The sequence below is a fragment of the Corvus cornix genome, chromosome 2 (assembly GCF_000738735.6).
Source record: "Corvus cornix cornix isolate S_Up_H32 chromosome 2, ASM73873v5, whole genome shotgun sequence".
NCBI lineage: Eukaryota > Metazoa > Chordata > Aves > Passeriformes > Corvidae > Corvus > Corvus cornix.
In genome coordinates, this window is record NC_046333.1 from 58,613,948 (window position 1) to 58,640,794 (window position 26,847).

General features: G+C 37.9%; 1 protein-coding gene across 1 annotated transcript in view; it reads right to left on the reverse strand.

The window, feature by feature from the left end:
* The window catches only part of ITGA8 (integrin subunit alpha 8), a 113,214-nt gene that overhangs the window by 62,859 nt on the left and 23,508 nt on the right, over positions 1–26,847 (reverse strand). The window contains exons 12-16 of the mRNA XM_039569095.1: positions 22,964–23,169; positions 20,621–20,812; positions 8,762–8,807; positions 6,777–6,884; positions 33–88 (exon numbers count right to left, since the gene is read on the reverse strand). Of these exons, the coding sequence (XP_039425029.1) occupies positions 33–88; positions 6,777–6,884; positions 8,762–8,807; positions 20,621–20,812; positions 22,964–23,169 (608 nt within the window). The remainder of the gene's footprint in view (positions 1–32; positions 89–6,776; positions 6,885–8,761; positions 8,808–20,620; positions 20,813–22,963; positions 23,170–26,847) is intronic.

Here is a 26,847-nt window from a genome sequence, read left to right on the forward strand (position 1 = left end):
AGTGAATTATAGAAATAGAAAACATTTCTTACCTATCTCATCTGAAATACTTTGACCTTCAAAATCTGCGCAGACTCTTACAGTAAAGCTACAAATAAAAAAGAGAAGGCATTCATTATTAGCTGAAAATGGACTGACCTGGGAATCAGCAGTTCCCGAGTCATATCTTTTAAGTTTTATTTTCATTTTCTTAAAAAGATGTTAATTGAGATCTGTATCTGGCTAACTATGATACTCCCTAATTAAGTCAGGAAGTCTCCTAGGCTGCACTAATAATTACAGAGGACAGTCTCTGAATACTTCCTGGCAAAGGTATGGAGAATATTCTCTGTTCCCAGTAGTTCTTGAGAGAGACCATGGAAATGACCCTTCTAACACTATTGCCAAAAATGGGTTCTTTATACTGAGGTTCAGCAAACCACCTTTGTAACAGGCTGTCTGCAGAAATCCTTTCTGGTTCATCATGGTCAAATCAGAAAAATCTTAAGAGCATCTAGTCAATGCTGAAGCTGTTTTCTAGCAAATTAAAACACTCAGGATACCAATGTGTTCCACTGGAATTACTGTAAGATTTTCATTATTTCAAGAGGCTATAATTAATTTGAAACATAAAACCTAAATTGTTTGTAGGTCAGCACTAAAATCAGCTTGAGTTAAATAAAAAATTTTGCTTTATTCATTGCTCTTGATCTCCTCACTACTGTTATCCTGTAGTTATATATATCCTGTACTGTTATCCTGTATACTAATGTCTCAAAACCACTAACATAACCATTAAACCAACCTGTAATCACATTCCAATTGCATGTTTGTTTCCTCTGACAGATGTAATGAAACTGCCACATTTGGCATACATGTTACTCTCATGACCTTAATGAAAGATTATTTTCTTGGGAAAAAAAGGCCATAATTTCTTGAGGAAAAAGAATGGCATTATGCCATTAATCTCTGTTTAACTGTAGCCTTTCTCCAGTCCATGCAGAAATTGAAAATTTATTCATATTCCTACTTCTTTACAACTATTGAGTTAATACATGAAGAACCAATTATTTCCAAATACACAAGGACAAAACAAAAAAAATGAGGAAATCTTGTGTAATTGTATAAATTCAATTTAGACATCAGACTTCACAGGCCAGTCTCACATGTCAAAGAATGTATTTTCTCAAATGTAAACTCAAGAGCTGCCATTGTATTAAACTCAGTTATCTTGCTTTGGAGAAATCACATAAATTTTGCCCTATCATGTTTGAAAAACGGTTGAGTTCAAAAATGCAGCTTGGAATGCTTTACTTGTTAAACAGAAAAATTTCAGTCTATGCTTTATTTACTGCAATGAACAGAATAATTCATCATACATATTTGATGACTGAAGTCATGTTCTTCTATATTACTGTGAGAGTCAAGATTTACTCCCTCCACTCCAGGCAGAGCATGTCAAAAAGGGAATGGCAGAGCGAAAAAGCAAAAATTTGGAGTGGCTAATCTCCCACACTCTGGCCACACAAGAAGCAAGACTACAGTTTTAGCAGAATCCTGCTACATATTTGAGATTTTATTATTTGGTTCAGAAATAGTTCTAAAGACATCAAAGATTTCAATTGCAAACCTAGATGAATTTAGATATGCTCATCACTTCAACAAGAAGATGTTGGGGAGATGCTGAGGGATGTTTTAGCATCAAGAAAAAGAAAAGCAGAGGGAAAGACAGACCACAAAAGAGGACAAGAGTCTAAAGAATTCATAGAGATTTGAGATCTGACTCCTAGGTACAGTAAGAAATAAAACAGCTGAGCTTTTGAGCTTGCTTGTAGGAGCAATCAATCAAATAACACAATTATCAATCAGAGGAAGAAAACTTCAGCAAATAAGAAACAAATGGGAAATAGTACATCATCCTAAAGCATATGAACTTTTTATATGCTATCAATCTTGCCTCTCTGAAGAGATCCCCACATCACATTTATTCTGCTGTGTCTGTCATCACTATGAGATTATGCTTTGAATAGTATTTGACTGTAGTTACAAAATAGAGGGAAAGCCTTAAAACTGAACACACTAGCTTTTCCTGACAACCTTGGGTCAACACAGCAGTTTGTTTAAAATAATTTTATGTTCTTCAGGTAGACAGAAATATTTTTACAAGAACAAGAAGCTAGAAAATATTCCTTTCTTCATAACTACTCTTGGCACAGATGGGAGCAGTCTCTTCAAAAGTCAAGCCTAATAAAATTACCTAATATCACCCGAAGTGCTCAATCCTTAGAAAATCAGTTAGTTACTCATGTACAATACTTTCTAGACAGGACTTTGTACCAGAAAGCATTTACTTTGGTCTGGCTACTCTAGCAGCTGAAAAAAAATAGAAAACTTCACGAGGTGAGAAGAAGGCATTAGCAGATCCTACCAGACATCATTTGTCATTGTTAACAATTTCTTTAGTGCACAGGTTTCCAGATGGAGAGAAAAATGGATAGTGCCTTAGCAGAAAGGCTAATGTAAGCTTTAATGTTAATGACTTCCATTCTGTGTGAGGCTTATAACCAACCTGCAAGGTCACAAACCTCCACAGAAGAAGAGAAGAAGCTGTTACCATCAACTGATGAACAACCTTTAACCAGTTTCCTCTTTGAAGTACAATATGCAAAAGCAAGTCAATACACTTCTATTACAATGCTCTAATACTTGCCCTGCTTTTAGATTCTGTTATGCCAAAGTCTAATCCAGTCACCATCACAGAGTTTTAATGCTGAAGGCATCTCATGGCTGATCTACATCACATGGCCAGGCTGCAGTAGCAGTAGGGCTGCTAGGTAAGTGACTGCCCTTTGGACAAATAGCCTTCGTCTCTAGGGCTACTGAAGCTAAAACCTGGCACAGAGGTCTCCGTACAGCAACCCAACTGCGTTGGTAGCAAGTGACACCACCTGCCTACCCCCCTTTCACCAGCCCCCGAGCAGTGAGGCATCCATCTTCTGACTCTTGGCCATATGGCTTTGCTATACAACCCATGGAGTCAGGCTGGCCAACAGCCTGTGGATAATTTCACACAGATTCATCTCAACAATGGCCCCATGGTCCATATCCACGGGACACCAATCACATCCTCTTTAAAATTATGTCAATGAGAAAACAAAATACTTGCAGTAGAATGGAGCTGAAGTAGAAACATAGTCTAACCTATGCAGCTAGGAAAGGCTGAAATATTATTATTTTGGGGTTTTATATCTTTGGTAGGAATTTTGTATTCAGCTTTTTGTAAATGTATGTAGAAATGTCTCATTTACTGAATCTAGCTGACTCAAGATTATAAATATTTTATTACTACTCTAGTAGTAACAAATTTGGAGATAAACAAACAACTTCTTTTTTTCAGAGTATCATTTGATAGTAGGAACTTGAATATCAGAAATTTTAAGCAGTCTGCTTCTTGTTTCAGTGGGTTTACAGAAGGTGGATAGCCTACAAGGCACATCTCAAATAGACATCCAAACCTGAAAAGCACTTACAAATAAAAACTATATTCTACAAATATAAAACAGAAATATACAAATATATATACAAAATATATTCTACAAATCGACTTTTTATCATGATTGGACACTTCTATGCAATTTTTGGTAAGTCAGGTAACTTCTCTGACTTATTGCTCCTCTACAAAATGGAATTAACAATATTTACCTTAAATTAGTGAGAGGTGAGTAAATAACTTTTGCAGCTGCAATTTAAGAACAAATACATAAGGTAGCTAGTGGATAATCACACCTCAAATGGTAATAAAAATGCCAGTGCATAGATAAATAAGACCTCCTGGTAGCTAGAACCCAATCTTGAATGTAATAAATTGCATGATGTGGAAACAGCTTTTGAAAAATGAAAATCTTCAATTTATTTATCTCTTTTTAGAGATATTAACTTCCATCTTTCACACCTGGGGGGTGGGGGGGGAGTCATTTTTCCATATTCTTTAATAGCTTCAAAGTTGCAGAATTTGTTCCAGATTTGCTGGTTTTGGGAACTCAGAAATAGCCACATTTTACACACAGCGGAGAATGAATTATATGTTTCTAGAAGTTCAGGACAATTCTCTTTGGGCTGTGCATAAAAATGACTTTTTGTGCACGTTTCCTCTGTTGCTTCAGCTTTGCAATTTATATCATGGCAGAAATAATATTTTTCTAATACTTGGAAATGTAAAATAATCCACATTATTCATGCACACACACTTCCTGAAACTCTTCTGGTAGGATGTTTCCTTTCATTCTAATTTTGCAGTGTCAGTCAGTAGAGTTTTTATACAAGTTGCACAGCTGGCTAAGAGATACAGAAATCTATCCCATGGGTCTGAGGAATTCTTTGCCTGTTGGAGTTTCCCTACTAATTGCTTTCATATGTACTATACAAGTTTGTATCAACTAAGGAGAAAAATTACAGTGTGGAAAAGAGCAGCTGCTCTTCAGTCATTTCATAACATGAACTAGATCTTTAGGGAACAGTATTTTAGAATAAAGCAGACAGAAATTAAATTATGCTTCTATTAAAGCTCTTATAGATATGAATCAAACATCTTCTGGCTTGTTGTAGTGGAAAAATGAAAAGAAATAAAAAAATATATGTTAAAGGAGTATGCATTTCTTCCTTCCTTCCTTTTCTAAACAGTATCTTGGAGCAAGAATGTTTTTTTAAGAGAGATGTTTTTCCTCCTGTGAAAAAAACCCACATTTTTTCTTTCAATACTCTGTTGATAACTGTTGTGGTTCCAAAATCTTTTCCATTAGGACAACTAAGCATTTTTTAAAAGTCTTAAAACCTGGAGTTGTGAAACAACATAATTTGGATCAATGAACATGCTTCAGCCAAGTGTCCATATTTCAAATTCTCTTTTACATCAACTGTTAAAACAAAAGGTACTTGAATAAAAAATTCCAGAAATGTTGGGGTCCCTCCCCCCTGCCATGCAGTCCTGGGAGAGGGGCCCTAGGGGGAGGCACGGGGTTTCCCTGTCCCTGGTCAGCCTCCTTCCCCATTGATTGTTTTGTGTTCCCCTGCGCGGGCAGGGACCCTCGGGTCCCGTGGTTGAGCAGTTCCTCGGCAGAGCCCCGGCCATGCGGCTGGAGAAATAAACATCTCTCTGAAACACCTATCAAGAATCGGTCCATAGATATTTCTTTCCACAGGCCTCATTGTCTGATACACGTGTTGCAGTATCACCACTGTAACACAGAAAAGCCAAAGTCTTGCAAAGTTCTGGGATTGCATGGTTCCACCAAGTGCCTTCTACATTGCTCTGTAGATGGGCAATTTTCTACATTGGATGTAAAAATGAGGAACATGACAAAGAATATCACAAAGTCCTCTAAAGTGTAAAAGAACAGCGCAAGAGTGAAAATCTCTTGACAACCCCCTCCCAGATGCATTGGAAGCCCACATATTTATTGGTTTAAGTGTATCAGAGTTTAGTTCCTTTACGGCTCTTACATGAACAGCTTCTCATGATTATGTTTTACAGTTCATATTTATCAATTAATTCTAAAGACTCTTTTGCTGAATCTTACATTTTAGATGATTTTTAGAACTCCTCTCCTGTAAAGAATGTCTCCAGTGTGAGGAAATTCTCCGACCATCTTCGGTTTAAAAGCAGTGCAAAATTTCTGCGATGATGTTATGTGCTGGAGTCCTCCTTTACACCTTAATATTGTTTTTGTCCAGCCCACATCCTGGCAGGCTTCCTGCTTCTAATGTTTTTATGCCTTAGAAATCTGTTCCTCACAGTCTTTCTTTCAAGACTTACTAGCATTTTATATTCAACTTGCACATGTTTATGCTCTGTTTTGATTTCAGTTTCCTCATTTGTTATACTTTCCACTTTTAAACAGTATCTTATGTATTTGTAATAGCCTCTTCTGTCAACTGTTTCTGAGGTCCTTTCGAAGTGACTTTTTTCTAGTGCAGTAATTGTGCCTTTATGTGCTGTTATGTGCTATTAGATAGCCTCCAACTGCCCTGCAACCATTTTGTACTTGTAACTGATCTTATATTTTTTTAATTAGCTCAAAGGTTGTTAATGTTTTTTTGGGGTTTTTTTGGGTTTGTTTTTTTTTTGTTTGGTTGGGTTTTTTTTGTTTGGTTGGTTTTGGTTTTTTGTTGTTGTGGTTTTTTGTTTTTTTTTTTTTTCTTTTCAGAGTTAAACACTACTGTGGTTAAGGGTTTCTCCTTTAAGGATAGCTGAAACATTGTCCTGTGTGATGTGCTAAAAAAACCTTTCCTCTGACCAAAGACACCCAGCAACAACATCCTGTGCACTTCTTTCAGGATGGCTAGCCAGATACCTTCTCTCTTCCACAAAGGACTAAGATCTGTCTTTCTCCAGCTGATAACTGGACACACCAGCTCTGCATCACTTTCACTGTTACATTTTGCCAACAAACACTTAACTGTTTACGTGTTTTGTCTGTTTTAGCTGTTTCATATTTCATTCATCTAAACATTGCATATAACTTTGCAGCTTGACCCTAGGAGACACTGAGCATCCTCCTATGCAGGAGACTCAGTGCGTCAAAGGACTCAACTTTTAGCTACCACAGTTAGTTAGACAACCTGTGAAGTACTGATAAATATCAAAAAGATCGCTTTATAGGGGGGTTTTGTTGTGCTCAGAGCATGTTTCAGCATTTTGAACTTTAAACACGTTCAAGAAAGAGTTGCAATAAAATTAAGGGACAAGAAGTTATTTGAGGAAGAGGATAAGGATATTTTCTGAGTAATCATAGACTTACCAGGCCACCAAAAGCTGAGAGTTGGGGAGTTGACAGGTTTTATTGTCTGGATTCACAATCATGGGGTTCAAAATAAGATGAGCATTCACAGTCACAACAGGTCTGGCTCTGGGGGACAGAAATAAGGTTCACCACGTAACAGAAGGAGCACTTTAGTACCTAAGTTGCAGCAGAGCAAACACTTAACTGAGTTGGCCACAAAGAAGCCAGACATGTAGGGTTACTTGGGAGAACACAGTTTTATAATGCTGTACATAGCCAAAAGAACCTTTCTTTTTTTTTGTCAGAATCCTACTGAGATTCACAAAAAAAAATCACAGGTTAACACATCACGGAAACAGTATCCTATGGTTAAGCAAGAGATGTGTCCCAGGACTGAGGCACATCAGACACATTTCATCACACTGAGTTTTCTCAAAGGGACAGAGTCTTCCTTTTTGGGTTTTACAGCAGTCCTTTAGCCATCTTGCAGATTTGTTTTGTACTGCCTCCATTAATAATTATACATTCAGACTTACTATGTCTGTTTTAAGACTCTTAAAAAAATAAACATGTTTTGGTTAAAGTAGAAGTTGGTGTAGAGTATCTCGAACCAATAATCAAGTAAACTCTGTCTGACATTTCTTGAGACAATTGACTTTGTAAACCAGGGATAATCATCAGTAAATTCTGCTGAGTATGTGATATATAGTTTTGGTGATGGAAACCATCCCTCTGAAGCTGTTACTAAGTGATGAGATAATCTATAAGTGCAAGCAGTTTAGAAGACAAATGAAAAGAAGGATGTGCCCAGATTCTGTTTCTTTTAAGACAGCAGTACTATTTACAGTAACTTACATATTTCCAGCTATCCCAGTTTTCTAACTTTCGTTCTATTTTAATCCATATCTGAGCTTTTATGATTACTTCTTTGTATTACTTCAGCAAGACATTAAAAAATAAAATGACTTTTTCACTTTTGTGCAACAGGGAAAACTTTTTTGTCCTAGAAAATTTCCGTAATAAAACTCTATTTCGACAATATGACAAGTTGTATATTTCGTACATTCTGGCCAGGAAATGGCCTCCTGCTATTCACTTTCTAAAATTGAATAGAACACATTTTATTGTTATTGAAAATACACAGTGGATATAATTCATCAGTGTTTCACATCCTGTGCAATCACTCATGGCATTGCAAAGTGATGGACTGCAAAGTATTTGCATGGTTTTTTCATAGTGCAGTAGGAAAATAGGGTCTTCTCGCTGCACCTACAGTGTTAGCTGAGATGAGCTAACATTCCTGTTTTACAAAATTCTTATGCTTTCACAAACATTCAGTTGGGAAGTAGAACATGCCTCCTCTCTGTCAGGTGCTGTTGGGAATACAGACAAGAAGCCAGAGAATCAGGTAGAAATGGATGGTGAATATTTAAATGAAATGAACTGTCAGCACGGCTGGACTAAGAGAGCATTAGCAGATTTCTGCTTATGTATTTAGTAGTTTTTAATTTTATATCTAATCAAAAAGTGCATTTAGTGAAAATCCATAGTCAGCAACAACATTTTGTCTTGTAAAATGGGATCATGTGCATTTTTTAAACTGAGGCTAAAAGTAGCAGTCTTTGTTTTCAATAAATGTTTCATGTCTTAACATACACAGTCTCCGAGGATTGGTCACTTTAAAATTTCTTACTAGCACCATTCCCCCAGAAACCACATTAATTTTCAATGACATGCCTTTTAAGTTTCTTATTTAAAATTAACTGAAGAGTCAAACATTCCAGAAGCTGCTTGAGCTAAGTCTAAGCATGGAAATTTTCATTGATAATTACCGGTTTTGAGCATGGGAAAAAAACATTTCTTTCTCACAAGATGTTTACTTTATCATCTCTAACGACCACCTTTTACACATTGCAACAAGGAAACAGGAATATGACATTTTTTAATATAATGATCTCCCACCAAAGCTGTAAAATATCAAATCCATTGCATTTACCACATACCTGTAAACAACTGCTTTTCCAGCTCCAAATGCACCCACAATTAAATCTGGAAAAAACAAAATGGCTTGAGAATAGCTATATAGAAATCTCTCACACATTTTTTTCCATCACAAATTAGATTATTTAAATTAAAACTGCAGTAACATAAAACACATATGGTAATTCCTTTCTAAGCAATTTTTTCACAAGTGTACATGAAAGAAAACATTTCACATGTCAGAGATGGTCTCATAAATGTCTTCATTGTATCCATTGACTTCCAAACTATTTAACACAAGGTAACCCATGCCACAATCTCATTTCTCTCCAGCTTGTATCATAGGGGAAGAAATGCCATTAAACTCTATGCATTTTATTCCAAATCCTTAATTGTCCATTAAACGAAGAGCTGCAAAACAATTTCTTGCCACTTTCATATAAGTCATGTTGAAACTTTATGGTGTCCCTTCCTGACAATCCTTCCATTCTGCTTTGTGTTTTAAGTAATTCATTCATTAATTTAGGCATTACATCTCTCTGCAAATAAATACAATGCAAGGTCAGAGGATGGCTGATTTGACAGCTTCTAATGTTTCCAGCATTGTAGCAATATGTTCTAAGGCTTACGACAGTTATCCATCTAAAGCCGTCATTTTCCCTGACAGATGGAGCCAACAACACAAGCACCACACTGGGACTTGGGCAAGTCTTTGTTAATGGTTGTTGCCTGGGGTTTGGGAATCTATAGCCCAGAATATTTCCTCTTTTTGCCTGGAGTCCCCACACAGGGGTTTCTGGAAAGATCCAGACTGGCTCGCTGGATCCATCCAGGCCTAGAGAAAAACTGGAGCCAAGCCATGAGGAAAAAGGATCAATTTTCCTGCTGCCTCTGCCTTTGGAAAGAGCTTTGTTGTATTTTCAAAGCCCCAGAGTTCATCTGGGCATGGCTTTCACTCCACTATTGCTATCATTCAACGTGACTGACGTACCCAATTCAGAAGACTGAGCCTTGCAACAGACCTTGCAGTGGTACAGATTGGCAACCTACATTGATATAAATTAGTTAATTAAACCAGTACTTAGGCTTGTAAACAAACCCTTACTTGCTGCTTCTATAGTTGGAGCACTGGTTTGCTTAAGAAGCCCTGAAGTCATCGAGCATGACGCAAATACCAAGCTTTGAAGTTAAATAGCTGGATGGGTTTGGTCCAGGGCTGGCAGTGTGTTTTCTAGTGCTCCTCCGTCTTTCAGATGGTCAGGATTTCACAAGTTTAAACAAATACTTCACATGGGCAACAGCCAGTCCTTCACTGAATTCCATTGATTAATGTCCTAATAGGAGCAGACACGGACAGTTTATGGATCTGATCCTCTTTTTGTACAACATTTACATTTTTCTAATTTCGTTGGCCTTAGAGAAGTATGTTTCAGGGTTAGGAACACTTTAAATAGCAGAAGAAAGTAAGTGTTTTTATGTCCTTTTTGGGACATTTGTGAGTAGTTTTCTTTAGTAGCTTTTATAGACAACTTGCCCACAGTACCAAAACCTAAAGATGTTTCCCTCTTAAATAAACAACTAATTGAGACAAAGCCATCACCATGAAGGCTGCACCACGCATATAGAGAACTTTTTCTGGCAGCACTTATAGTGGCACCCATAGTAACCCCTGAAAAAGCTTTAGTATTTTGCTGGTTTTTATTTTGCTTGTGTTTGGTAGCGTTTTCTTCTGTTGTTTTTTAAGGAAAAAGAAACATTATGCTATGAACAGAAAGTGAAAGACAAGACGGAAAGGGTTTCCATTCTGCTTGTCCCAGCTGGACACACTTTATGAATTCTATAGCAGACTTGACTTAGGGTATGTACTAGTTCATACTACACTTGATAACTCAAGAGGTTTCAGGGTTATGTTATAAGAGAAAAAACAGGTAGATATCCAAGATTTATTCAGATCTTGCCTAGTGATGATTTCATAATATGCTTTTTCATTAAAAAATAAAGGTTAAACACACAACTTGGGAGAGCTTAATAAAATGTAGCCTGTTAGAATCTGAAGGTGAGAAGAATGAGTCTGTCAGATACAGCTGGCCTCACTAGTGTGAGTGAATGCAATTTCAGTATATACTGATGTGCAGAGATCCCCTGTATTTCGGCATCCTCACTTTAATATTAAAGAGGATTCTGTATATCTGCTTAATGGTTAAATCCTGTTTTTTTGAGACAGAGCTCAGCTTATTTGAAGACCGAGGGTGAGGGGTCTGAGGAGCAAGGACAGGCCTCAGCCACCAAAGGACTGGTTCTCCATGAGCAGTCTTTCTGAATTGCCACCAAAGGACTGGTTTTCCATGAGCAGTCCTTCTGAATTGCCACCTCAGCCAGGTTTGGAGACACAGCAAACAGGATGAGGATCCTTAATCATGGCACCACCATGAAAGTCCTATTTGAGACTACTTTAAGGGCAGCCAGGACTGTGCTTATCCTGCTCTTGTTTGGAAGCTCTTACTTTTACCCTGATGTGTCATTTGTTTTCTGGTCTAAGCCATGCTTATTCTTGATCCAAAGAGCTTGAATGAGTGAAACTACTCAGTAAATAAAATGGAATTAAGAATGAATATGCAAAAACACCCCCCATATTTATAGCTAGTAGTAACTTCTACAATCTAGTGTACGGACAAAGTGATTATATATTCAAGCAGAGCATTCACTGGAAGTTTAATTAGGGATTTTTCTTTGCTTTTTCTTGTTCTGTTACAGAGCAGTAGTTTCACTCTTCTTTCTTTCATTGCTTTGTGGGGTGCAATTCCTATACCCATAATTGGAAAAAATAATTTTTGATGTTGATACCAATGCATGAGATTTGAATACACATCCAATCAGAGCAATTTTAGATGCAGAAATTTTGAATTTGTTGTGGGTTCTGTAGAAGTTAAGTTACTAATAATTTCTATGAAAAAAATGCACGAGATATCTAAATTATCTCAATTTTGCCAACTCTCCCCTCCTAAAAATAGCGAGAGGTTTTCTTTATTAATTCTTGTTAATGCTATGCATGCAATGTCACTGACGCAAAGGTCACTAGCTGAAAAACAAGGTTTTAACAAGCAATTAGATAGCAAAAGAAGCTAGCTTAAAAAAAAAACCAGCTTAACTCCTTATAATCCTTCTGAACAGAGCCTGAAGAAAAACCTATGAAAATCTTTACTCCATTGCATCAGTGAAGGGGTATTTTCAAGCTCAGATCAAAATGTGTGATTAAAACATAAAAACAAAGATGAACAAAGAGAATCACAAAATCTTCAGTTCTTCTTTTCTCATATTTCATGTTTCTGGGATGATGAGGAACCTCACTGTTTTCGTGAAATGACCACTTTGCCCACGTTGCCTGTTTGAGAAGATTCTCTATCAGCTGCTCCCCTGCAGAGAAGCCAAGATCTGTTAGGAAAGGTTGGTGGCAGGACCCATGTGCTTCTGCCTCATTGCATTTGAGGAATAAATGAGCTGCGGGGTCACAACCACACTGCAAAAAATTAAGAAAACAAGCATGGAGTGATTCCACAGGAATTTTAAACTTCCATTTTCAACACAGCTTGCAAGTTGTATGCATTAAAGTCCCAGCTGGTGGAGTTCACACAGTTAATGCTGGAACAAGTGTCTTTGGCACATATTTAACTGAAGTGAAGGGGCACTGCACGAAGTTAAACAATCCTAATGCAAACACCTCACTTGTCAGAAACCCAAAAATGAAACAACAGCTGAGTCACCTCCCCACTGCAACTCTACCAGGACGCAGGCAGAAAAGTGTTAACTTTGGGGACTCAGAATGATTTACTGGCAGCTTTAAACATAATTTCATGTAGTCTGTCAGTTTCACTGTACAGTATAAAAAGGGGCTGGAAAAAAATTATATTCTATCTGGGTACAGGTGCTAATGGAAATTTTGTTAAAGTGAGAAAACTGCCTAACTGTAAACCCTGTTAAAAAATCATTGTGAGCCTTTTTGCTTTTTATTTTCCTCAGCAGATCAGGTGCCAAAAAGGCCCAGGGTCATATTCCTATTTGTTTTCTAGGATTTCAGTGTGCATTACAATCCTAAATCTCAGCAGGAAATGTCCAGAATAAAATTTCCTTTAAATGGCCATCACTTCAGGCTTGACCATAGTAAAGGACACTGGCTTGCACAGTATAGCCAGCTTTAGTCCAGAATTTTAGTTAAATACTACAAACAGCCATCATTCAAAGCCGAGTACGTTCTTCCAATTCCATCATTCTCAGCTGCCCTAATCCTTCTCTGTTTTTAAACTGTTCTGGTAGCAGGTCTGTTACAGATAACACCTAAGGCTAATTCATATCAATGCTTCCCTTTTGTCTGAATGAATCCCTTTCACAATACAGCAATATTTTTCATTGTATTACAAAAAAAAAATCCCAAAGAGGACAGTTAATGCTTTATCATGTCAGTAAAACACTACTAACTGGGATCAATTGCTTTACTCTTATATTCTACTGGGCACAATACTGTGATTTCATAAAATATTGTGATGAATTTTAGAAAAGCATACCTATAAATTACAGAGATAATAATTTCCCATAAAATCAACATATTTGCACACAATCCTTGGCTTGTCACTACATTTTTGACTGATTATTCATGTGAAAAAATAATTAGCTGGTAGAAGCACTTCAGTTTTTCTGCATTTGCTGGCAGAACCCAAGCCGTTGTTCCGGCTCTCACACACAGCAGTCCTCTCTTACCAGAGCAGATGCAGCTTCTCATTGATTTAATTTGTTTGTCTTCCACAAATCTCCTGGACCAACTTCATGATTTAATCATCACTAGATTCCAATTTGTAATATTTTTGGCACAATGCCTATTGTTCTCAAAAAAGTTTATGAATCTGAAGAACCCTTGCCTCTCAATAAGAAATTTGAGGATTTTCCTCCTGCTGTTTGAGTTAATGTACTCAGCAGATGGAGCTGTTAAATACTCCTATTTTATTAAGATTAGACTGGATTACTGAAGTTCTGAAGAAATTTTGTCTTTTTATCACACTTCTTTTCTTCTTAAAATGTTTCTAGAGTAGTTTGATATTAACTACATGGTATTCTTAAGATAATAACTGAGTCCAAAATAACAAGGCATGAAGATGCCTTTATACATTTCCCTGTGCTGACAAAGGCTTGACTATAAAGAGCAACCAAAAGAACAGGAAAACAGCTGTGTTTGTGCTAAAGAAGGATACCTTGAAGATGAAGCTTCACTGGCACTGATTCCAGAACAATTCTCTTAAGTTAATAAGGAAGACTTACACAAGCATCTAAACAGGCAGGGAGCAGAGAAAATAGTGCATAATTTATTTGAGCAATTAACTAATCAACAGTCTTTGAATAGTGAATTCATCCAAAGCACTGAACCTACCCATACTGTTAAAAGAAACTGGTTAAATCATCCTGATTCACAAACACATTTGAAGAAACCACAGTCGTTGGGAGGATATGCCACAAGAAGAAAGCAAGTTTAATGAGTTGAGTAAGTTATTCATTATAAACTATTTACTCAGCTATAATCAGCCATCAAGTGACTGAACATATGCTGAAATGTGAGGGTGGAAACCTTACAGCCTCCAAATGCCTGAGCCCTGTACAGATAGATGAACCAGCTGGAAGTGCAGCACCACCACCTAGATAATCACAGACTCCAGGCATTTAGTGGGGCCAGCTTTGAACAGATGCCCAGAAGCCAAAAGAAACAAATTTCTTTCCCATTAAATAGATTAATGGATTTCTTTTGTTCCTATGAAAATTGAACTACGCTAATAGAAAAAGACAAATAAAATTATAAATAAAATAAGCTATAATTCAAAATGCATGCCTTTGCTTCATTCCCTGCTCCAGGCTTGATGACACACTTAAAGCTCAAGATGGAGCAAAGGGGCCCTAAAAGCCCCAGATTTACAGGACAGTGGAAGCTGCCTTGAAAGTTACCATTATGTGTCCAAGATGTCCCAGCACAGAAGACAGGCAGGAAGACTGTCCTGAGGCAGGTATTTCCGAATAACTTTACTGCAAACCTTGCACAGCTGTAGTTACAGAGAATCCCATGGTTATATAAATTGTGTTACAGCCCTCACCAGTATGGCCTCAGACACAGCATGATGCTGCTTTGCCATGCCCTCACCTCAGCACAGGATCTTGCACAATATTCCAACTACGACTGTATTTGCACTTAAACTGATGGGAAAAGCCCATCTTTTGCATTTTTTCAATCCTGTTTTCTCCTTTATTTCTTTAATCCCATCTACTTTTTTTTTATGACTGTCAATACAGGGTAATGGCATTAAACCAGTATTTACTATTGCAGCAGAAGTGAGATCAGATCTTCTTTGAATATCACCTTAGAACATGAGTTGTCAAAGAACAGTGAAATGGATCATCTGCTGAAAGATATTACGATTATGTCAGTGTTAGTGAATTAGTGGCAGAGAATGTGCCTGTATGCTGCATCTGTACTGTCTGCAGTGGTATAATTAAAAGAGCCCTAAAGCAGTTCACCCATGCCAATTAGATTCCAGAAGTGAGCATGCAGCAACCCTGTCTGGGCAAAAAAGTGACTTTCGTAGTGTGGACAAGGAGTGATCAGTGATAGTTCAGAACCAAAGACAGCATATTTCATTTTCTAGTGTAGATGTAACTTAGGAGAATTAATTGGTCTTTTCCTTCAAATACTGGGTACCTGTTGTATACAGGAGAGATACTGCGGATTTCACGTAAGTGTGGTACTAAGCTTGTCAGTGTCATGCTTAGAAGACTGGGAAAGATGCACATCATGGCTTGGCACAATCTATCTGACTGATATGCTTAACCTGCTTCCTTTCACTACTCTTATCTGACTATAAAGTTTAATCAGGTTCTGCCTCTTACATGACTACAAAGAAAGGAGCATCCACTTGTTCATTACCACCATCATCACTGTTTGGCACTGCAATCCTGCTAGGTGAGGAGGAGCGCTCCGTTTGGGGCTGAAGGTGATGAACACCAGCACAGAGAGGGCAGCTGCATGAGCGACACAGCTGTAAGAATGATCAGCACAGTTTTGTGCCTCTGGTGCTTCCCAAGGTTGAAAGTTTCCCACTACCTCCAAGTCTGCAAAGCAGAGACTACCATATTATCACCCCTGTCTGTGTTGATAAAGGAACAGTTCTGGGTAAATAACATCTGGAGTGTCTGTAAGTATGACACAATGTACAGAACTCCTTCCCTGGAAAGCTGCGGAGATGTAAACCAAAGGTTGTACTTAGTAACAAAACCTCAGTCTTCCCTGTTGAAAAAATCTCCGTAATTTTACAATGCTGAGGGGTCTGTTACTGTTACAATGCTAACATCTGTGCCAGGACAGCTGAAGGCAGATGGTCATTACACTGACAGGACTGCTAACAAGAAGGAAAAGAAGTTCTGTCTGCATGCTGACCCTACCAGAGAAAGTTCCATTTTTAGGTATGATGTTGACTAGTTAAGTTATTCAGCTGTCTGTATCCTGTGCTTGTGCAATAAAGGCAGGGCATGAGCTTGAGCACTGTGTTAGCATTGTCCGTATTTTTGTATTGTTAGCACAGATTATCTGTGATTTTAGCGTGTGCAAGTTAGTACTCTCCCAGATGGGAAAAGTCTGGGGAATCGCCTGGGCCAAAGACCTTTCACAAAAGGCAGTTTGGGTACAGTCATCCTGTTTCAGTGGTTTCATCTGATGATAGTGAGCTGGGCTGTGCCATGCAGCCTCAAGGCCAGACCACAGCTCCTGGCTCACTTTATTTTCTTGCACAAACATAATTACTGATAGCAATGAAAAACATTTGGGATTATTGTTTTTTCAAGTACTAATTCTGACTTTCTTCTCAGTAGAGAAGATACAGCTCTTTTTTTATGTTGGTTAAATATAAAACCCAGGTCAATGGTAAAATCTTCATTAGAAGCAATACTCTACCCAGACACAAGTCATAAATTACTAACTGCTCTTTACATAAAAATATATGAAGAAGAGGAGACGAGGCAGTGGTGGTGACAAGACTGAACGATCATTTGGTACAGCAGAACTGGTATGCCGTTCTCCACTGCACAAAGAACAATTAAATATATTAGAGCTCCTTCCACCTGATTGCTAAAACACATGGCTGAGGGAGGAAATACGTCAGAAGTCTGTAAAATAGCAGCGGACTGCAGGATTGTTCACTGTCTCTTCAGTACAAGAACTAGGGCATCTCCAAAGAAACTGTCCAATGGAATGTTCAAGATTTGAATAGGACACAGTGAGAATTACTTCTTCACAGAACATTCAGCTGGGCTGTGGGGTCCCTTGACAAATGCTGTGCGTGCCAAAAGTCTGCATGGGTTCTACAGCTGATTGGTCAAATTCATTCAAGAAAAGTCTGTCAAAGGATACTAATTTTGGAGGTGCCATCTCTGACTCAGGGCTGCCTTGTTACTCCGGTTGGTTAGTGCTGGGTGAATATTCTGGGAAATATCACAACTGTACAATTCCCAGGATATCTACTATTGGCCATTGTTGGAAACATGCTGTGATGCTAGACAGATCTTTCATCTGTATCAGTGTGGCTGTATTATGTTCTTCTTTGTCTGCTCTGCTACTACACCATTAAACCTGCCCGTGATCAGTTTTTTCCCAAATTTATTATACAACTGGGGTCATGGGGTACAAGAGACTCTTTCTCTGCCTTTCCTAAAGAAGACCAGAAATTGGGGGGTGAGGGAGACTCTCTCCCTTTGGTGGCCAGGAGCTGCAGGAAGAGGAGAAAGGAGAAATCACTCCATCCACAGGAAAGCTGAGGGATTTGAACACCGCTATGTACTAGGGAGTCTTCACCTACTCCCTATTTCTTTCTCTGTTCCTCAGCTTATACTGGCATTTGGATGAAGAGAGGAAGATATTACTTCTTGTGCCAAACAGCTGCTCTTCTCCAGAAGGCTAATACACGGATCTCAGCCTGAACTGAACTCCCAGACAAGACAGGATTTAACCTTTTTCCAGTGGGAGAAAAATTTCATCGTGATTCACCCTCATGTTTTTGTATTACCCAACTTGTAATCAAAGAGCACTGGTTCCTGGGGTCAGTACAGTGATCCCAGGATGAAGCTCAGTGGTCTGTGATAAGAAGCCATACAAACAGGTGGTATCTTCTGCCCTCTGGGTCAGTGACCTGCTCCAAAAACATTAATACATGGTCTGATTTAAAGGAGGTCTGAACCTCTAAAAGCTCTGAAAATGCTAAACAGTGCATTAGAAATGAAATAGCAGAGTAACTCCCATGTCTCAGCCTCCCATTTCCTAGCATGGATATGCCTGCCTCATGAACAATGTCAGGCACAAGGGCTTGAGTAAGCTATACAAACACAGTTATACAGGTCAGTCCTGAACACTTGAACTCTAGCCATGGAAGAGCTACACGCTTGGAGAATCTCACCTTAGACAGTGGCAATATATGTTTATACCTGCAGCCAGACATTACCAGCACCTGTCTCTCACCTCCCAGTCCAGAACTTCTGCGAACAGAACTTGTGAGAGTGGTAAGTCTTTTATTACATTTTTCTTTTTATAAAATGGTTGCTTTTAGAAAATACACATTAGAAAGCTTAAATTAAATTTTTTGTGATTTTTTTCCTAATCTTTCACAACCGTCTTTGAATCACAGGCACAAACAGTAGTTTGGGAAGCATGGAATTAAAGGCTACTTTTCTAGACCTTCTATAGTCAGCAAGTCTCCGTTTCTCTAAAATAAAACTTCCTTCCTAATCCTTCCAACTTCAGTACCTTGTTTCCTCCTTTTACAAGGGCTGCCCTTCAGCATTTCCGTCAGGAGGTGAAGAAGAAAAGCTCTTTGACACAAGAAGGATTACTTACTTCATTGCCCAGTGTGTTTGTCCTAGGCTCGCATTTCCCTGTATTATTTCCTTTCTTTTTTTTCCCCCTTTTTCCCATAGGAAGGCACTCTATTTTTGTGCTAGCACCATGCCATGTTTGCAGTATTTTTACAGCTCTGTTTTGGTGCTCCAAATCTTCATGAATTAAGGAAGAGGTGGTTTACTGATAGTAAGGGGTTTTCCTTCTCATTTTCAGAGAGATTTTCACCAGTATTGTGGACTGCTCATTCAGATATTCAACTGAGGGATGGAGGGAAAAGCTAGTTACAGTAAACTCAGGGTGGTGTTTCTTTTGTTTTGTTTTTTTTAAATTAGGTAATTCCTGTAATAAAATATCTAACGCATAGGGAGCTGATAACACAATGTGAAATTCTGCAAGTAAGATGCATGGTGGAGGCCACAATGGCAAGCAGAGAACTTACAATTACAGTACAATTCCTCAGTACACATTTAGAAAGACCGACACTCATCACCCAAACTTTCCACAAATTAGCTTAAAAGATGCTCCACATAAAGTATGCTAATACATCAGTGAGACTTCCACTCTTCTTTCTTCTCTATATGAGTTAAAGAATCTCTCCCTTCCCTCTATCTTTTCAATCTTAGAAATGTCAGGAATGCAATATCCTGTTTTCTTTGGTTTTGCTGGGGGCCTTGTTAGTGCCTTAGCAAATGTTTAAATGCTGAAACCTTAATAAAGAGCTCGGCTGTCCAAGAGAACCTCATTAGTCAGGGACAATGAAAGACTATTAATAGCAACATCAACAATATGCAAACAAAAAGTCAGAACAGTGTCTAAAAGCCCTTTCTTCTCTCAAGTGCCAAAAATCCTCTTACTTTTGTCTCATGATAGCCTCACTGTATTACAGCTTTTCTGTTTGTAAAACTGCAATTTCTATTGTAAACACCCCTTCCCAAAAATTCCCTTCTGCTTTTTGAAAGACACCTCTTTCAAGGTTTTTACAATCCATCACAAAAAGGTGTAAGATCTTATTTTTGTCCCTTTGAAAAATTACAATTTTCACTTTGAAATAATACAACTTTTAAGAACTCTAGCCTTGAAATAACCCAGGCTAACAAGAGTGATTTCATAGTAAGTCAGGGAAGCACAGACTGTTAGCATTTTACTGTGGATGAACCCTTCACAATTACAAAATATGACGTTTTACTGCACACCCTTGCTAAGGCTTCTGAATTGTGATGAAAAGAAACAGAACAGATTTGCTTTCAGAGAGAGAGTACATACAAGTACACTTACATTCAGGCTACTTAGATGGTAGGAAAAATTTTCTTTAAAAAATAAACATTTCACTGAGAAACTTAACTAATGTTACAAACTTGATAAATGTAAATATATGTCAGGTAAACTCATTAGGAAGAATCAAAGCTAACCTAAAAAGGAAGAGTCCATATAGCAAAATGAAAACATTAAAGGGATGAAAAGGCTCAAATAAAATAGCTGCTTTAAGCAATTTGCATTCTCTCTGCTTTTCTGTAATGCAATCAAAGCCATTAACTATATATAGCTCAGTGTCTCTTTGGTCAGCAAAAAACAACTTAGCAACACAACCAGATCAATCCCTTCTTCTACAATGCAACATGTTTTTAATTAAGAAAGAACGCCAGGATGAAGGAGACCTTACAAGTTCAATAAGCTGAGACCATTCAATTTTTGGAAGTGGGGGGAAAGGGTTAAGCTTTTTATTGTAAACTTCACATGCTTTATGTTAATACAACTATTTAAGCCCTTTCTTGACTTTCTGATCATGTCTTTTGACAGGAAAGGGAGTATTTGTTTTGTCTGATTTTAACCCTCGGGAAAGCAAACCAGAACTGCCCAGAAATGTCTATCCTTTATTCTGACCTCTGCCTTCCGAAAGGAGCAGTTTAGGCAAGATGCATTTACCAGAGAATGGAAGTATGAAATTCCCTTTCTAAAGCAAAAATCTTACCTGGGTAATCATTCTTGTCTACATCTGAGTCTCCTCTTAGAGTGAAGCCAAATCCCGAAGGCATGGACTGTGAGGCCCAGGCTCCATTGAGAACCTGGGAAGGGGTAGGGTTTAACCCATTACTGTATCCATTGTAAATGAGCACTTTCCCTCGTCTGTCTTCTCCTGCAAATGGTGCACCAATAGCAATGTCTGCAGTGAAAAATAAATAAATAAATAAAAAGAACGGACACAATTATAAATTAATTCCCTGCAGGAAAACAGACACAAATGGCTTCTGCTACAAACATGCAAGAACGTCAACATTCTTTACTTCTCAATGTATTCCAGTTTAAAGGCAAATATACAAGATGTTTGCAGTGTCTTTTCTGTGTCAAACTTTCATGACAAAAGCTTATAAAATAATCCTATGAAGAGGTTATTGAATTATACTAAATAGCCAGTCCACATTGAATTCCTCTACATATTTCCAAGGCAGTTAATTAGCTTTAATAAACCAAGATCTAAGGAATGCCTGCTTCTACTTTCATATTTTTAAACAGCCACAAATTTTCCTTGATTTCCTCTATCACCTAGATAATAAGGAGCAGCTGTTAGGTAAAACTAATTTTCTTTTTCCAGATAACATATTCTACATAGACAAAAAACTTCAACCCCTCAAACATCTAACACTTTAGAATGCAAAGGAGAACAGTGGAATATCATGTTTTCATCTATACCAATTCATCATCTTATTGAGAAATAGGAACATTACCAAGTCAGGAATTTCGCAGGAGGTCTTATGCACTATGGAATTAAACACTTCAATCCTTAAAAATGAGGTGCCATATCCAAGAAGCAGAACTTACAGCGCTCTTCTTCGTTTCTGTGCATGGGATGTGGAGACAGTCATGTCTAGATTGAGATTCAACAGCTGTACTAGCTGAGCTAGCCAATAGGAAACAACAGAGGGTATGTATCTATAGCTCTCATTTTTGGGTTCTGATCTAGGAGCTGGTGCTGGACTTCTTTATTACTCTTGAATTGAGCACCTGGACTCTGTAGCTTCACTCTAAAGGCAGACGTGCACCAAAGCTCATATTCAGTTACGACGCAGAAGACTTTGGCTCTAGAGTATCCTTAGTCTTTCTACAGTGACAGACAAAAGCAGAAATGTCTCCTGCCTGCCTCATCTGAATTCTGGAGAGAAGGGAGACAAATACTGCCTGCCCAGAGTAGCTGAGGGTATCTGCTGTTGCTCACTGGTAGGAAACAGGAATTCTCCACCATGATGTTCAGTTGTGCTGAACTCTATGGTGGGATGCCAGGACAAGCCAGTGAGGGTACTCTCAACAGTCACAATCCAATAGCTTCTACTCACAGGATGGTATTCATACTTTGTGCACTCAGAACCCCAATGCAATTCTATGACTCCTGACATGACTGATCCCTTGCACAGCAGCCACACAATGAGGACACTGCCCTAGAATCTAGTGGCTAGAACATTGTGAAAAACAGCCCTCAAGTTAAGGAGGAGCAAAGTCCACTCAGTGGGACAACTATTCTAAAGGCTACTGTGCAAAACAGCTCCTCCAGGAGAAAGTTTTAGATGTAGAGATACCTGCATCTAAAACACAGGTGTTTTAGATGCAGAGGTACCTGCTTTGAAGATCCCTAACATCCTGGAAATAAGAAGTAAGGAAATGCATGTAGGGAAAACCACGGTGCCACTGACCATGTCAAGGAGCTCAAGGTGCTCAAGGTATTCTAGCTATCTCAGGTAATCAAGCAGTTAGTTGTACTGTTTTCTTGAATGTAGGCTGCCAGTTAACTTACATGAACATTTTGTTGTGTGCATGTGCTATAAGCATTTGAGAAAGAACCCATTATGCACCTGTGTCTTTTAGTACTTAAGTACCAGTGGAAGGCTGATTCCAAAATAGTACTTCTGTACTTGCTCAATTCTTTCATTGCTGACAAAATACTCCATGTACTCAGGCCTCATTCAATTATCAAATTCTTCCAAGCATTTGAGGAGAGAATTCTGCTTTCAAAAAAATTAAACATCTTAACTAAGTAATGAAATGTTATTATAGTTATAAAGCAAAGATATTTTTATTCAACTAAACATACTAATATTTAGTAAAAAAATCACACTGTAGTCTATATGACTTATCGGTCAGTTTTTCATGATTTGGGTCTCAACATCAGTTTCATTAGCATTAGTGTAAATTCTCATGAATTTCAAAGATGGTTACCTGTTAAAAAGCCTTTCCCAGCACTGCACAGACACTTGATATTTGCTGTTTAGGCATTTTTAATTTGAATGTTAAACAGAGATGTAATACATTACATACAAATTACCATTATATCCGTCTTGATTGAGATCTCCGAGGTGTGTGATTGCACTGCCAAATCTACCAAACACTTCAGTGCCTGTCAGAATTTGTGCATCTTGGAAGAGGAATGCACTTTCTTGCAGGTACAGATAAACTTGCCCAACTTCTTTAGGCTTGCTCTCAAATTCTCGTTCCATAAAAAGAGGGGCACCAACTAAGATATCATCTAAACTGGAACAGTCAAACAAAAACCAGTGTCACTGAGAGACTGAGTGTAAACAACACAGTTTATACATTTTCTAAACAGGAAGCTGATAATTATTATACAGTCAGACTAACTGAGGTAAGAAGGCACTTCTGGAGTCCTAGCCCAAACACTTGGTCAAAGCACGGTCAATTAGGGAAGGCTGTCCATAGCTATACCCAGTTCAGTTTGGACTATCTTCACACATGGAGACTCCACAACCTCTCTGGGCAACTACTTCCAGTGTCTGATCATCATCACAGCAAAAATGTTTCTTTCTACGTTTAAATGGAATTTCTTGCACTTCAGTTTATGCCCACAATAGACACTGAAACTTACACTTTGCAATTAATGATGCTGAAGTCAGGAATCTAACTAAGAGGGAATCTATGTTACTAGAACAAATTCTCTAGATCTGTTCTGCTAACAGTTCTAGCAAGAGACAAATTTTAGTATAAATTCTAGTTTTTGCAACTTCTACATCAGTAAGAGACCAAAAGAAAAAAAACCCTGCCACTTTACAGTAGATTTTTGAGTAACATACATGAAACACAAGTAGAGCATCAATTAATAGAGAATGCCTCATCACTTCTTCAAATAGAAGCTGGGAGACAAAGCCAAAGCTCTATTTCTGAAAACACTTCTGTTCAGTATTAGGTACACAGGTAGGTGCAGTGCTCATATAATTTTCTGTACGGAGTATTAAAGAGAAAGGACATAATCAAATCACAAAAATAAGATGCTTAGAGGGAAAAGACTTTCTGTCCATTACGGTACTCCAAGGTGAATCAGTAAAAGAACACAGACTAATCAATGCATATTTTGCATGTTGCTGTTCTAAATAGTCATGTTTCAAAACATGTTACCAACATTTATTTAGAGGGAATAAAAAGACCCTTTTATAAACTGTGAAGAATAAAAACAAGTGTGATTGACAGACTCATAACAAGCAGAAGTATTCTTAATGGATTATTCTGAGATATGAAACGATAGTATCAGATTAACTGCTGAAGGTTGCTCAAGGCCATGTAATAAAATAATGTGCATTATATTCAGTAGACATTGATCATCTGTATTAAATAAGTCTGTTACTGCAAATAACTAGGACTACTTGATCCCACAATATTTAATTTGGAAAACATATTCTCTTGCTCTAATGTGAAGGTTTTTTAAAACTTTGGAAAACTCATAGAAAACTTTCTATTCTCAATTCATCTTATTTCCAATATGGGGGTTTATCTATTAGCAAACCAAATAGTAAAATTGCACTACATTGTTTTTCCCAATCCTTATAGAAAAAAAATCTGTATGATTCAGCAGTACCTCAGTTACTATTTTACCATAGATACATATTATGATTCTAAGATATATAGCATAGAATTTAGCACAGAATATGTCATCTAGAAAAAAAAATTAATTACCTTGTAGAACTTACACATTCTGTAAGTTGTGACAAAATACTTCTAGGACTGTTAATTTTCTACGAAGTTTTATAGTATGTTTCCATAAAGGAAAGTGTAATTCCAAATGTCAGGTCAGTTTGCTATAGCTGTCCTATTTTTTATGTTAGATTATACCCTGTGGCATAAATAACTAAAAAAGGAAGGAAGCAGATGCTGACTTGATATAAAAGGTGGGATTTTCCTTTCACACTAAACATCAAAAGCTCTCCTCTACTAATGGAAGTTGTTTGTGGTTAGGACAGAATATCAGCTGAAATGGTTGCCATGAAACAAAAGCAACAACGAAAACAAATTATGAATGCTCTTTTAAAAAAAAGTTATTTTACATATGCCATGTACTAAAAGCATTACACAGTAGCACTATCATTAATTACTATTTTAGTACCTCACAGTCCAGATACTCCTAGTACATTGGGACCCCATAGAGTTAAGTGCTGTAGAAACCATGAAATAAAAGATGAGCTTGGCTCCCTTGAATGTTTCACAAATGAGCAATTTTAAGACTGAAGGAAGATATCTTTAGAGGTGATAAGGAACCAAATCACTGAGAGTCAGAAAGCTCCCAGTATATTGATGTAAATTAAAGAGATACCCAGATACCTTTAAAACCCTGGTCCATAGAGCAATTAGAGTGCCTAAAATGGTGAAAAGAGAGAGGCAGACTATCTATCGTGTACTAAAATTCTCTAAGCAGAAGCTTAACCTAGAACACAAGATTGACCAGGTGAGACAGAAAGCAAGCAGACAGGAACTGGAGCTTGTTCAACAGGGAGCATAGCATCTCAGCTAGAAGTGCACAGTGCTGGGTTATTTTTCTCGTAAAATTTCAACTTTGCTAAAATAAATGACAATAACTGTGTAAAATGCATCAACAGTCCAGGGAACAGGGACCAGAATCCAGTAGCTAAGATGGCTCATCTTCTGATGTGCTGAGGAACAGGTGGAAGAAAGGCAGTCATCTAATACACTGACCTATTTCTAAACTGGTTACGGGCAGCAGAGCCACCTGGAACACTCACAGCACTTAGTTTGCCTTCCCTCCAGGTCTTCACATATACAGCCCCCACCAAGGCCTTCCTTTCCTCACCCTCTGAAATTTTTCCCCTTCTCTTTCAGAGCTGAGCTCTGTAGGTTAAAGCACACTGCTTCAGCAAGTCCTCTGCAAGAGGGAGCTCTCCCTTAGGCAAATCTAGAAGTTAGGGTTTAGAGTTTGGGGATTTTGTGCTGTCACAGCAGTGTACTATAGCTAGAAAGGAAGGATTTGTTAGCTACCCAACTCTCTCTGATCCTCATTTACCTTTTTCTGGTTCCTCTTCAAGTGGGTAAAATAAGCAAACAATTGCTGTTTACCATACTTTATACTCAGTTTTGCCTCCCAGCTTCTACAATTTGATTATTTAGGTAACAAGCAGTGAAGGGGGCATGGGAGGGGTGTGCACTTGTTGGGTTCTAAGTACCTATGTGATTAGTATTATGCATTTTTGTTGGTGAAGGAGGATATTTCAATTGGTCTTTTAAATTGTAGGAGTTTGTATTTACAAAATTGAGAATTCTGAGTCAAATTCAGTTCGATGTGATTGCTTCTAAAAAGCCGTAGGAGTAAATAAAAGCAAAAGCCCGTGGACAGTAATATTAAACCATGAAATGCAGTTCAATTTGCAGCAGTACTTTGAACTGGTTCATTAGATTTCATTACTGCACTAAGATGCTAGAGTTAACATAAATGATATATTAATTTTTTCTCCAACACAGAAAAGTAGCCAGTCAGTATTACTTCCCTTCTGATTAAAAAAAAAATCGTTAAAAAGCACAAAGCTGACCACCTGCTGAGACTGTGTGCCATTCCTTTGTATCCTGCAGACTAATAAAAAGCAGGAATATGGGAAATGTCAAGAGGTCAAAGTATGACTATGGAAAGCTTTGATAAAGGCCAAATAAAAAACCCAGTAAACAGTTTATTTCACTATTTTTACCGGACTGTTTCCAGCCTAAATTGAAAGTGTTCTCTTTTTCTCTCTTTACTAGGAATGTAGCCTGTAAGTTGATGGCAAAGCTTGATTTGTTATGTTTCATTGTGGATTTCTTATTATTAGCAATGGGCAACTAAAGGGTAGTTCAAACCATACCCTCGATTTCCCTGTTCTGCCTACAATCCTGATGTGGTACAGATAAAACTGCACGAGTCACTTTGGAATACCCACA